At 36.2% G+C, this 12,870-nt stretch overlaps 3 protein-coding genes across 3 annotated transcripts in view; 1 reads left to right on the forward strand and 2 right to left on the reverse strand.

Annotated features, from left to right (window-relative positions):
- Nucleotides 1–1,661: 1,661 nt before the first annotated feature.
- Nucleotides 1,662–7,014, reverse strand: LOC132202842 (uncharacterized). The gene is made up of 7 exons (XM_059630086.1): nucleotides 6,203–7,014; nucleotides 5,707–5,924; nucleotides 5,379–5,653; nucleotides 5,143–5,288; nucleotides 4,792–5,085; nucleotides 4,539–4,661; nucleotides 1,662–4,469 (listed from the first exon to the last, which is right to left on the reverse strand). The coding sequence occupies exons 1-7, from the start codon at nucleotides 6,854–6,856 to the stop codon at nucleotides 4,413–4,415; spliced, it is 1,767 nt and encodes a 588-aa protein (XP_059486069.1). The 5' UTR covers nucleotides 6,857–7,014; the 3' UTR covers nucleotides 1,662–4,412.
- A 329-nt stretch (nucleotides 7,015–7,343) lies between these two features.
- LOC132202841 (atos homolog protein A) overlaps nucleotides 7,344–12,870 on the forward strand; it is a 31,422-nt gene continuing 25,895 nt past the window's right edge. Inside the window, exon 1 of the mRNA XM_059630082.1 lies at nucleotides 7,344–7,521. The gene's annotated coding sequence lies outside the window, so the exon portion shown is untranslated. The remainder of the gene's footprint in view (nucleotides 7,522–12,870) is intronic.
- Nucleotides 7,685–9,781, reverse strand: LOC132202409 (ras-related protein Rab-31). The gene is made up of 5 exons (XM_059629306.1): nucleotides 9,582–9,781; nucleotides 9,341–9,468; nucleotides 9,150–9,282; nucleotides 8,324–8,479; nucleotides 7,685–8,270 (listed from the first exon to the last, which is right to left on the reverse strand). Exons 1-5 carry the CDS (start codon nucleotides 9,622–9,624, stop codon nucleotides 8,086–8,088), a joined length of 645 nt encoding a protein of 214 aa, XP_059485289.1. The 5' UTR covers nucleotides 9,625–9,781; the 3' UTR covers nucleotides 7,685–8,085.

Raw genomic sequence — 12,870 nt, forward strand, 5'->3', positions numbered from 1 at the left:
AACGTTTTTTAAGTTTAAAAAAAAATAACTGAAAAAAACTCAAACAAAACCAACATTTAATTAGGTTCAGCCATCTTTAAAATTACGAATGAAGTTCCCACATCACTTTATTTCTGATCAGGAGGAAATTATTTTTGCTTGTGTTATGGCAGAGTGCAATTAAATTCTTTGAACCCTTATTTTTCTAGAATCAATTAACAGACAAATCTAGGCGGAAAATAATCTTTGAAAAACTCGCTGTTAGGAATATATTGCCGTCTGAAGGTGTCCTTCAATTCACCAGCCAGTCAGTCCGAAACGCAATCGGAAATACCTTTGAAAGCCCCAAGCTGCCTGCCAGAGTGCGAGAGTTAGCCCAAGAATTGTCTTTAATTACACACACAATTCTCGCAGTCACGATAGTGCCATTCAAGAATCAATATAAGACGTTCGAGCTGCTTCAAGCATTTTATTTGTTCAAACACGAGTGTGGGTGCATGAGAAAAGATGCACTCTCAAAGGTTGGCAAAACACAATTCAATCATTGTTTTATAATAATGAAATGCAATAATTGTATGTATCTTAAAACCTAGCATTATAAGAAGAAAACTTGATGTCTGTCAAACAAGATAGAAAAATAACAAATATAAGGGCTAACATAATCAATTCTCATAAATACTGTAACCAAATTTCAAAAATCATTTCTTGATTGAAGAATTTGACACTCGAGGAGATGATCATGGAAATGAAACGATCGGGCTTTTCCTCGTTGCAGAATTTTTTTTTATTCAAAAACAAACTGGTAGAGCCATTTGTTTTTTAATAAAAACAATTTTCTGCAACGAGGAAAAGCCCGATCGCTTCATTTCCATCATTTCTTGATATATAATTAAATTAGCGACTCCAAGAAAAATGATTTTTTGATGTTAAATTAAATGCTTTATAATCATCTCATCTCACAACCGTAAACTGTAACCTAGAAACATCAACTGAGGATGTCTTTGGTTAGAATGTAAATTCAAAATGAAATGGTAAGGCCAAAGTTATATAAAAATAAAAATCTTTTTTAACATATTGATATTTTAGATAAAAGTATGAAAAATGTTTAAAATTCAAAATTACTTAATAAAAATTAAAAACATAACAATGTATATTATAGATGAATATAAAAAAATGTTTTAAATAATTTAAAAATAAAATTAAATAAAAACCCAATAAAATAAATAAAAACATTTACATTTTTCTTTTAACTTTTTCATTACATACATTCCTTTTTTAGTATGTTTCTAGACGCGGCACCAAATTATTTCGATGATTACAGAGAATGAAATATTTTAATTTCTAATTATGGTAAAAAAAAGAATGAAACGCATGAGAACAACTATGCAACCAGCGCAACTTAATAGTCAAGCGGCACAGGATACTCCTCAGGTGAAACTAAAAATGAATCTCGTAAAGCGCAAATCAATTTTTGCCTAGTTTTCAGTGATTTCAAGGAATAAAATAACTAAAATTACAGCAGTAAAATATTTTAACGTGGAAAAACTAATAAATATCAAGGCTTATTAATGTCCCGAAAAGACTAGAATAAAATGCCTTGCAAAGTCAAATTCAGTAATTATATAACAAATGATTCAAATTTGCTTTAAAGATGTTCAGTTAAAATAATATGCAGGTTTGTGTGTTTAGAAACACTTTTATTTGCTTACATGCTGCGAGTTACATACTGGTAGACTAACACATCATCAGTACTATATAGAGATAGTTAAACAGATTTTATTTTCATGTTCAGTCATTACGCAGTTCTAAATGTTCCGGACACAAGAGAAAATACAAATTACACATCAGTATATTTGCATGTTTACTGTTTTATTCAAAGTAGCATTTTAGCAGCAAAATGTGTGTCGGCGACGGTGGAGCCGCAGACAAACGCGCCTTCCTCCGCCGACCGTCCATCCATGGAAAATTACAAATTACACTTTTATGGCAACAAACATGCTACTAAGTAAGTCTGTTTATTGCAGCAAACGCGATTTTTTTCTCATACATTTATATTTTCTTGTTGTGTGTGTGAGTCTATTTGTAAACAATCTTTTAGTGAATTGGTGGCTCCTCAGTCATGAAAAACGACAATTATTTTGAATATATAGCAGTCAATACAATTAAAAATGAAGTCTATTTTATATTGTAGTTCGAGCGTCGGACCGCACTTATTCCTCCGGAGGCAAAGTCAATTTGCAGCTAGAGTGGCGGAAAAAGTCAGTTTCTCGCCCTGTGCAGTCCGCCGGCAGACAATCATGCAGCAGTCAATTAAATGTTTTTATACAGGTATATCAGAATGATCATATATATAACATTTACATATTACTTGTTATTGTTGTATCAGCAATGCAATGGTGTCTCGTGAACTTACTTTCTTAAAAATTTTGCTAAACAATCGGATCGAACAAGCTGTCGGTGAAACATAAATTGGCTAATCGAACGAATGCACTTTGAACTGAACGTTTCTACCTTTGCAAAACCTCTTACATTAAAATTCAAATGGCTAATTACATAAACTTTCCGAGGGAAATATTCTTACGATTACGTTTTTAAGAATCTAAAAATCAGCGGTTTTTGTTGGCTGATCAGACAGTTATTGTTGGCAAATTTCAATATTTTAGCATCATTCAGTGTGAGATGGCGAAATAAAAGTGGAGCCGGCTCGGGGACATTGGATGCCCCGACGGTCGGCGCTTTTGGATTCAGCAGCAGTTCTTTGCCTTGCCCCCGACCGATCGAATAAATGTAAGGCCACTCAGGCAAGCGACCGGCAGGGGTGTCAGCAATAGCACAAAATTCAGTAATTCGTGTCTTGCACTTTTTAGTGCGCCCCCTCGTCAACAAAGCGGGGCGCGCCGTTAGGTAAAAAAGAAAACAAACAAATAATTACGCCATTTAATTATTTTTCGATCCCGTCAGTTCTATGAAAAACATTTTGATGATTTGTTTGTTGTTTGTTTTTCAAAGTCTTGCAAGCCTCAGTCATATGTAATGCAATATTCTTTTCCTTGTAAGTCTTTTGAATTCAGTACAGAAATAAATTGAACTAGCTAAACAACAATCGGTAGTTTCCTTCCTCAGTTTAAATGTTTACAAGTCTCTATATAGTGTTATCATTTAGTCCAATAGTTGCTGTTAATCGTGTTTTTGCCATCTTTCCTAAGGGGAAATGGTTATACTTTGTCCTCAGACTAACTACTTGTTAATTCTCGGAAAGAGTAATCATAGGATTAAAATACGCATCCATATCTGCGATCGCTAAACTAATTTTAAAAGACTTAAAAGTGTATGCCAATTATAATTTTCCTATGATTAAACTTGTATGCGGCTAATTGCAGGGACAGAATCTTCCGATCGGGTTTCTCAGTGCAGCAAATTAATAAAATTTGTGTCAGTCCTCATTTTTCAGTAGTCAAGAATCAGTCGGTTGTGGTGTTGCAAACACGTTACGAGGTCAAGAATCAAGTTGTGAATGTCTCACAATGAGACATTTGCAAAAACTCCACACATGAAATTTCATTAAATAAAAATTCTGTCCCTGCTTATCTAAATAACTATATATGAAATATTTCATAAAGAATCTAACTACATTATTATTTAATATAATTGTCAGAATACTAAATAATATATTGAATAATAATAATAATTGAATTATCAATACGTAAGCTTAACTTGTAACAAAACTCCAAAACGAAAATTTTAGTCGCCAACACGCAATAAATTGCAATAGGGTTCTCTCGTGTGCATAATCCAACGTGTCAGATTTCCAGCCTCAGGCCTTCATCCTTATCATTTTAGTTTGTAACTTTGCATATCACATCTGACAAGTAATTCGATTACTTGGTCATTCTTTTCATCTCACAATCCTGTTATTGCAAACGTTTGAACCTCTCACTTAAGATTTAAACAAGGAACTCACGATATCAGCTGTGTTTTCTATTAATATAATTAATTGCCGGCTTATTAACATGCCAGCACACGAGTCCCCCTGTTAGTGAATTTCAGCGCAATTTATAATTCTTGTAAATAAACCAAATGAACAAAATCAATTCTGATCATCATATAAATGTTTCCAATCCTCTGGATTGCTTCTGCATGTAAAAGACTTGTTAATCAATTTAACCATCCTTTGAGGTTACAATGTTTGAGACACACTCGTCATTTTCTATCAGTCGTTCATCAAAATTGGTTTTAAAAACCCAAATCAGCCATCACGAAAAACTCTTAACAAACCTCATAAAAAAGAGATTCCAAGATTAATTAATTAAAACAGTGTGTTTTGAAAGTTTAGATGTTTGACACCCAATTTCGTCATCAGCCAAAATCCTATTGAATCAACAATTTTTCTCACCATATTTTTCTTTACTCTCAAGCTTTGATACTCCTTCCTTTTAGAACAACGGGTCACTTCGCAGACCAGCCAGCTTGAAGCCTTGAATGACCATTTCCTGCAAAATTTATTTTTTTTTTTTTAGAAAAAAAACATGAAACAAGTATTATGAAATAAATCATCAAACCTGCTGTTGCGAATCCTGGGACTGCTTGTACAGCTCCGCAGACCATTCAATGAGCTGTCGAGGTGTTGGGACAGCCAAATTCTCGGGCACAGTTGTTTTCAACCATTTTTCTCGCAATCCATTCTATATGGAAAAAAAATATTTTCAAATTGGTCCAATTTAAATTGTAAACAGTATACAGGGAAAAAATGACACATTAGATTCAATTATTCGAGGTAAATTTGCGATATATCATGAAATTGAAAGACCTTACCATGAACCAATCAGAAAATCCTCCTCTTTGCAGCGGCTGCAAGATGTTGGAACACCCGTTGGGCATGATTGCCAAGCAGCATGCCATTTTTTCCATTGCATCAGCCACAAACTCATCATTGTGAGAATCAAGGCAGTCGACAACCAGGGCATTAGGCACTGTGATGTGGCTGAACCAGATTTCCTTGATCCACTGCCTGAAGCTCTCAGTCTCCATCACCATGGTTTTCTGGGACTTGATGCGCACAAGGTTCGACTTCACCTCGGGACAGTCTTTGTAAGAGTCGATCGAGTCCTAAAAACCAATAGTGTAAAATGTCTGTTCAGAGCTTTCTAGTTGGAAAAATCTTACTGGGAAAATGAGGCAAGGTGGCAAAACTTGGCCATCCTCTAGAGCAGAGAGAACCAACAGAGCAAAGGTGTACTTGGGTGATGATTTTGGCAGAAGTTCCATTTTCTTTACGTTAATGCCACATGAGCTCAAATCCACATCAGCATCTAAAATGAAATAAATAATATTCAAATTTTCCCTTCCCTAAATTATTTGACTACATCCTAGAACAAAATAATAATTTCTAAATTATTCACCTGCAATGGGGTAGGAGAAACTAATGGGAAGCTCGTCCATACAGCCGATGAAGAACATTTTCTCCAGGGACCTTCTGAACTCGCTAACAGCTTGAGTCATGAATTCAGGATAGATGTCTTCACAAATATTTCGGTGTGGTTGCAAGATTGAGGAATAACGATGCAAAAAGCGGAACAGCCAAGAACTCGACACTTTGAAGTCATCATTGCATGTTGTCAGTTTGCCTAGTTTAATTGCTTGGTCCCTCAAAAGAATGTTCGACATGGGCTGCCACCTGCAAAAGAATTTAATTTAAATTTCAGCAAAAATTACCAATATAATCTTCACCTCTCAGTTTCAGTCAGAATCCAGTGCACAAGCTTATGCTCAACTTTCGTATCTAGAGCCAACTTCTTCTTGGTATTTACCATGTTCCTGCGGCACCACCGAGCATACCAGCCGTTCGAGCAGGCCATTTGATAGCCAGCTGCAGAAAATAGTTCTTGGGCTTTCTTGCGAACGTCCAGCTTCTTGATGGCTCCATCGCCGAATGTGATTTCCACCCACTGAAAATTGCAAATTAGAATTAAATATAGTTGAAATAATTAAGCCTGAAGTAGTAACGAAAAAATATATAAATATTGGACCAGAAAAAAATTATATTTCATGGAAATAGGTCAGCTTTTAACTCATAAAAATCCAAAATCAAAAGCAATTTTGGATAAGCTTGGTACTTAGATCTATAATACAAATTTAATAGTCATTTTCTTTTTTCACATTGTATGGTTATAGGTTGGAATTGAAATTGTGATGTATTATTTAGGTCAAAGGCTATCGATATAACCTTGACAAGTTGCTTGTCAATGTTGATGTCCGTGACTTGGCGTCCATCTTTTCTCTCCCTCTTTTCAATCTTGAGTTTGGTGTCCTGGGTGGACGTCTTGACCCAGCCGCAGACAGTGCGGTGGGACATGCCAAAGGCGTGCGCCGCTTTCCACGGACTGGAATTGGCGGCCACAAGGCGCACGGCAGTCTTGAACCACGGCGGGTAGTGCAGATGGTTGCAGCTGCGCTGCTTCTTGGTCTCGTCCTTCAGTCTGCGGAGCCACGTGGTGAACCAGTTCGAGGCGGTGTCCGAGTCGCGCACCGCCTCTTCAGCCTTTTGCACCAGGGCATCTCTGGTGATTGAGTTGACGGCTTCGTCGTTGACGCACGGCAGCAGCCAGTCTCGGAAGGCCTCGTCGGCGCTGCTGCTGTCCGCCGTGTCCATCAGTTCTGGCGCGGGCTGCGGCTCGTCAGTCAGCTTTTGTTTGTTGTCGTAGTCCCGCACCCAGTCGGACACGGTTGTGTTGTGGACGTTGAACTTCCTGGCCGTCTCCAGGAAGGTGTGAGTCTTCGCGAAAATCACCACGCGCTCCTTGAACTGGGGCAGGTATCGGTCGCCCCTGCTGCGCTGCGGCCCCCCGGCCGCCCCCTTGGCCCCGCCGGCCTCCTTCATCTCCTCGAGCGGCCGCTGCACCGCATGCACGTCCGAAACGCTCTCTTCGCTGACGCCTCCGTTTCTCCTTATCAAATCATTTTCCCAACTGCGTTCGTACGCCTTGTTGACACGCCGCCATCTTTGTGATTGTCCACTGTCCACTACGTTTACAAGTGGCGTTTTAACAGGGAGCCAAATATTTCAGAGGTACTCTCTGGTTTAAAATGTTATTATTTTGCTAAATTTCAATTAAAAAAAGTAATTTTACATTAAAAAATTATTTTTTGTGTTTTTTTAATTTAAAAAACAGTTAACTACATAAAATAGTTTTGAGAACTATAAAAACTTTAAAATCCTGTCGAATACTCTAAGAAAATATAATTGGATTTAGCGCAAATTTGCAAATTTAGCGTACCGATTTATACTGACACCTGCAGGAATTCGTAGGAACTTGCTTAGTTCGGTTTACGGTCGCTACGGAAAAGTCCAGCGCGTTGTCGAAACGATTTCGGAACCTAACAAAAGTGTCGGCAGTGAAATTTTCAATGGATCCAGTTTAATTTGCAACCTTTACGTTAACTCTACTTGCTAAAAACGCAACGCAGTTGCCAGTGAGGCGATTGAAGATGCAACGGATCAATACATCTCTCCGTGTCATCGCTTCCCGTCGCTAGGAATTTCAGGTAATTTGACCAAAAATTCATACAGAAACGAAAATATTACATGCTTAGTTTGGTGATAATGATCATGAAGGTCACACGCTGGCCTGTTATCGTAAACCGGCTATCGTTATCTCACCTCTGGTTTTCGAAATCAAATTCTCGTTTACCTTATTTAGCACTTTGGAAAAATATTTTTCATCTTTTAATATCTTTTACAACTAAATATTGTATATAGACAGGAAAATGCATCCTTTTTTAATGTTTCAATATAATTTATGACACTTGTGATTTATGGTTAATGATTGGCACAATAAGAGAATAAGAAGACATTATTATATTTTGATCATTTTGCAAAAATCTCGTATTTATCACAGTTGTCATGATATTTTTTTAAAGTTATGGAATGTAAAAATATGTATGTAAATTCGAAAAGCGAATTCAGATATATCAAAAACTAGAAAAGCTGCCTTAATATAATGAACTTACACTACATAGAGCAGTTTGCTTATTTCAAAAGCAAGTCTGGCCTCGGCGAGAGCTATTCGTGAAATAAAAAAATAAAAATAAATTCGGATGAAATACAATTTAGCAGCACATTCCTTTAGCTGGCTCTCCAAGCGCCACTGACTCGAGGCTGACGTTGCCCATGACCTCTTCGGTCGGAGGCGCCGTCGCCGGCGTTTCTGAATCGTAAACCTTCAACGTGTGTCCCCCTTGCTTGCTCAAGTTTATGAACTCCATCGCCGTTGAGAGAAAAATTTCCTCAATACCTAAGAAATTTTAATGAAATGTTATAAAAAAAAGATTTTAAAATTAATTTTACCATAGTCCTGAAGGGCCGATGACTCAAAGTAAGCAGCGCCCATGGTTTGAGCAAACTGTTGGGCTTCGTCCCTGGAAACTCTGCGTTCGCTTGCCAAGTCAGTCTTGTTTCCAACCAAGCACATCACCATGGGCTCAGGCACGTTTTTCTGCAGCTCTGTAATCAAATTAAATTTGGGAAAAAGAATGAAATTTTCAATGATTATAATTCCAAGTTGACTTTATATGTTAAATGAAATAAACTTCCATATTTTTTTTTTAATCGAGGTTGCTCTTCCGTGACAAGGACAAATAATCAAATCTGTGCAACAATAGTAATTAGAGCCTCCCTATTGACTCAGTCTAATCATGTCTTTAGGGTCAATTTATAAATTATTTGAAACAAGGAAAAATTTCAGCAACCATGGTTTTGATTTGACTGTGTAATAATAAGGAGAGTCCTTATTAATTGCTACCAGAATTTTTTTAATGAAGTTTGTTGATTTTTTAAAAAAAAATAGTCTGATCAACTTTTAGACAATATGAAAGTTTAATTATCATTTTTTATAATAGACTAATCATTTTTTATATATAAAATTTAATGATAAAATTTATTATGTTTAAAAAAATTAATTTAAAAAAATTTTTAATGGTAAATAATGTCATATTTGATATTCACATAAATTTATTTTCAGAAAACTATCAATTAATTTCTGTTGAAATAAACTACAAAGACTAAAATTAATCAAAAGCTATGAAAAGATGCCATTAAAAAATAATGATATTTGGAAAACATTGCCAAAAATTGTATTGCTAATTTTAAATTTTAAACAAATAATAATGCATACCTTTAACCCACATTCGAACCGCCTCAAACGAGTGCACTTGCGTAATGTCAAAAACCAAAAGCGCCGCGTTTGCATTTCTGTAGTACATTGGCGCCATGGCCCTGAACCGCTCCTGTCCAGCCGTGTCCCAAACCTACAAATTTAATCAATCAATCATTCCGTTTAAGTCAGTCAAAGTGAAATTATACAACCTGTAGTTTTATCCTGGTGTTGTCCAGGTTGATTTTGCAGGTGAAAAACGAGGCGCCTATCGTCGGGCTGATGTGGTGACTGAACATTTTTCCTATGTATCGAACCACCAGGCTGGTTTTCCCTACACCTGCAACACGATTAGAATAATAGCCTTTTGCTTTACTTGCAATTCGCAAACTTCTTCTGTGCGTAGCCGGGTTTATTTTGGTCTGCGCGTGTCACGTGATTTGCTGCGCTTACCTTGGGCGCCGAGCACCACGATTTTTCCCTCGATGACCTTCATGCTGATTTTTTTGGCGCTGGTTGACCCCCTCGGTCTCAGGTCACAGCATTGCTAAGCACAAAAATCGCAATTTGTTTGTTTACGTAATTAAAAAGGGGGTGACGAGTGAAGTGAAGAGAAAAACAGGTGGGCTGTGGTCGATCGGAAAGCGTTCACGTAGTTCGGCCAAAACTCAAGAGATATCTCTCGAGACCCTTTGATTGCTACGATCTCCACGTTGGGAACTGGTTTTTATATAACCCGTTCGCCCATATTTTTCAGGAAACTAGCGAAAAGGTTTATTTCGGGATTTTGTGATCAAAAACTCAGCGGGGATTTAAACCTTTTAATAAAAGGTTTTATTTTAAGCTGGTGTTCATTTGTTGCCTCATTTACATTAATTAAAATTTTCTTTAATAAAATTTTTTTTTCTTTTTAAATATAACATCATAATTAAATTTAAATCTTTAGATACTTTTTTCACTACACTGTCAAATGTTAAAACAAAAAATAACAGGAAATATATTTTTTATTCACGTAGATTATTTTAGTATTATTTTTTTTCCTTAGAGAAACGAATTTTTACAAATATTGACATTTTCTACAAGTTCGGTTGGAAATTTTGATACTTTGTAGATAAATATTTTTAAATTAAGTATTACTCATACAAATTGTTTACTTTAATTACCATTAATTTTTAAAATATTTTTGCATCGACGCAGTGATTGGCTAAAGTCAAGATTTTTAACATTTTCTTGTATTTGCTGGCACATTAAAAACAATTAAAGCTTTTCGCCAAATCTTGGTCAGTTGGTCACTTACTGTGGCCCTATTTTACATGAATGAATACAAATATTGGTAAATTTTGTTCTAAATTGAGTGCTAAAAAAAAATACACACACATTTTGAAAAGTTGACCTGCTTTTTTCTTTGTGCTTTTCTACCAAGAATACAAAAAAGAGCCGCAGCTATAGTTGGCTCTAGCTCAAAGTAAATTATTTTAATTTCCAATATTCCACTTCAGTTTAAAAATAGGCAAGCTCATCTATCTTTTTACTTCATTTTTTAAGCTCTTCCTCAATTTCAAAACAGTCGATGAGAAGTTTTGCTATTTATATACCCCTGCAGCGTCAATGAAGAGAAAAAGTTTCTATGAGTAAAATTCGCTAGCTTCCCTTTTTATACGAGTCGTAATTTAATTAATCCCGTCGCAAAAGTTTTGGCGCGCGTGGTGGGAAGACAATTCTCTGTGTTTTGAAGAAATGTTCGTGTGTCGCGAGTCTATAGTGAAATAAAGCCTTTTGAGAATCGCCAGCCTTGGGAGTTTCGTCCTTTGGTCGGTCGTAAAAAGCAGCGCAGTCTCTCTCGGCTAATGATCTCGGGGACTCTCAGCTGCAGCGCCGAGAAGAAGTTGCAGAAAATGCTTTTCTCCTTGAACCCCCTGATGAACGAGAATGAAGAGTTGTGGCTGTGGCGTAATATCCGTCTTATGGGATCTTGAAAAGATTTGGGTCAGCTCTGTGACACCTCTCGGTATAGCCTGCTTTGTATATATTTGCAATTGCATTACTCTTGAAGCCCAGAAAACATCTCTTGTTTTTATATTTGGGTCAAATTACTATGTAGTACAACTGATGTGCACAACAATCGTCTCCTTTTAAAACAATTTTCAAATTTTGGCATTATTTATTTTATTATAAATGGGTTATAAATTTTTAAACATTATGAAAATTAAAAAATTTAAAATTAATAAAAGCCAGCGTTTTAATTTTTTCTTTGTACTAAAAAAATTCATATCATTTCATTACCAAAATTTGTATTTTTCCCGTGGGAATTTGGCCATGCATTGATTAATTTGAAGGGTACAAACAAGTTCCCGATTCAGGATTTTATGAATCTTAAAAATAGCAATAAATTTTTATTGAAAAAATAAAAATTGAACAAAATAAAAAATTTCAATAAATTAAAAAAAAATCCATTTATTTGTAATTAACATTTTTGAAACCCATTTGTGTTGTAAAATCTTGTTAGCCCAATTTGATTCGAACTTGAGTTATATAAGAATAATACTTCACAAAAAAAATGCATTTTTCAATGAGGTTAAAAACCAAGATCCTTCTGTTTACTTTGGTACCGTCCGTACAGTCTTTGATACAATTTATATTAAACAAATGGAATATCGTTGAAAGGGGTGAACGCAGGGGTGAAAAATCAATCAACCTTAAAATCATACACGAGCAATCAATTATCGTAAGAGGCTTATTTGAAGGGATGTACAGAAGAATCCTTTTAATTCCAAATGGAAATGGATGGCGTGCTTTAGTATACTGCTGGGTTGACAAGGAATTGATTCTCTAAAATTAGAGCGGGTCGGAACATCTGCTCGTAGCATGAGCGATAAATAAATCAACCCCGCAACTCCGGGTGGTGAGCTGCTGCATGTGTTGGATGTGCGCAATAATTTTGCACTTGCCAGCAACTAACGCAAAGTGGACGGACATTAATAGTGTGTCGCCCTCCGGTGTGTGCGTGAATTATATAAAAAGTGCCACGGCCCAATATCCTTATAGGTCATAAAGGGGTATATATTTAGAGAGCAGTGTCCCCTGTGGCCTTCTTCGCGCTGCTTTAGTGTCAAACCGGGGGCACGTTTCGTTTTCCGACAAATGTGCCACGAGTTGGTCGCCGCTGCATGGTCGTGTTGCAATTCGCCTCTCGAACGTAGATAGATTTAGGTCAGCGGCTAAATCAGATGCATACAAGGCAGACTGCATTATTCTCGCGAGTGCACTGCAAGTGAACCTCATTTTTAATGCATCCTTTTCTCGCGCGATCGAATTGTTCACTATGAGCGCGTGTAACTTTTTAGCCTTACAAAACTTTTTTCTGCTTACGGCAATGAAAGTGCAGTTTCCACTGCATAATATTGAACTTGCTGTCATTTTATCAACTGATTGATGGTGGGAGGCAATCAGACGCCATGCAGGTGTACATATATCTCATAGTTGCTGTGCAGAATTGATTAAATGAAAAATTTATATACATGGCGTGTCATAATAACAAGCAAAATATTCGTTTTTCTAGCATTGCTCGAGACGTAAATTTTTATTTTGTTTTTTCAATTTTCAATAGGTGCGCATTATTTTAATTTTCAATTAAAGCACCATGACTTGATGACCTGTTTACTCGTTTTTTATAAAATGTAATTATAGAAAATATTAATTATTCATGTTTTAAATTAAAGAAGGGTGATCTTTTGCATTAAAA

This window comes from Neocloeon triangulifer, unplaced genomic scaffold (assembly GCF_031216515.1).
Source record: "Neocloeon triangulifer isolate White Clay Creek 2 clone unplaced genomic scaffold, ASM3121651v1 ptg000015l, whole genome shotgun sequence".
In the NCBI taxonomy this organism is placed as follows: domain Eukaryota; kingdom Metazoa; phylum Arthropoda; class Insecta; order Ephemeroptera; family Baetidae; genus Neocloeon; species Neocloeon triangulifer.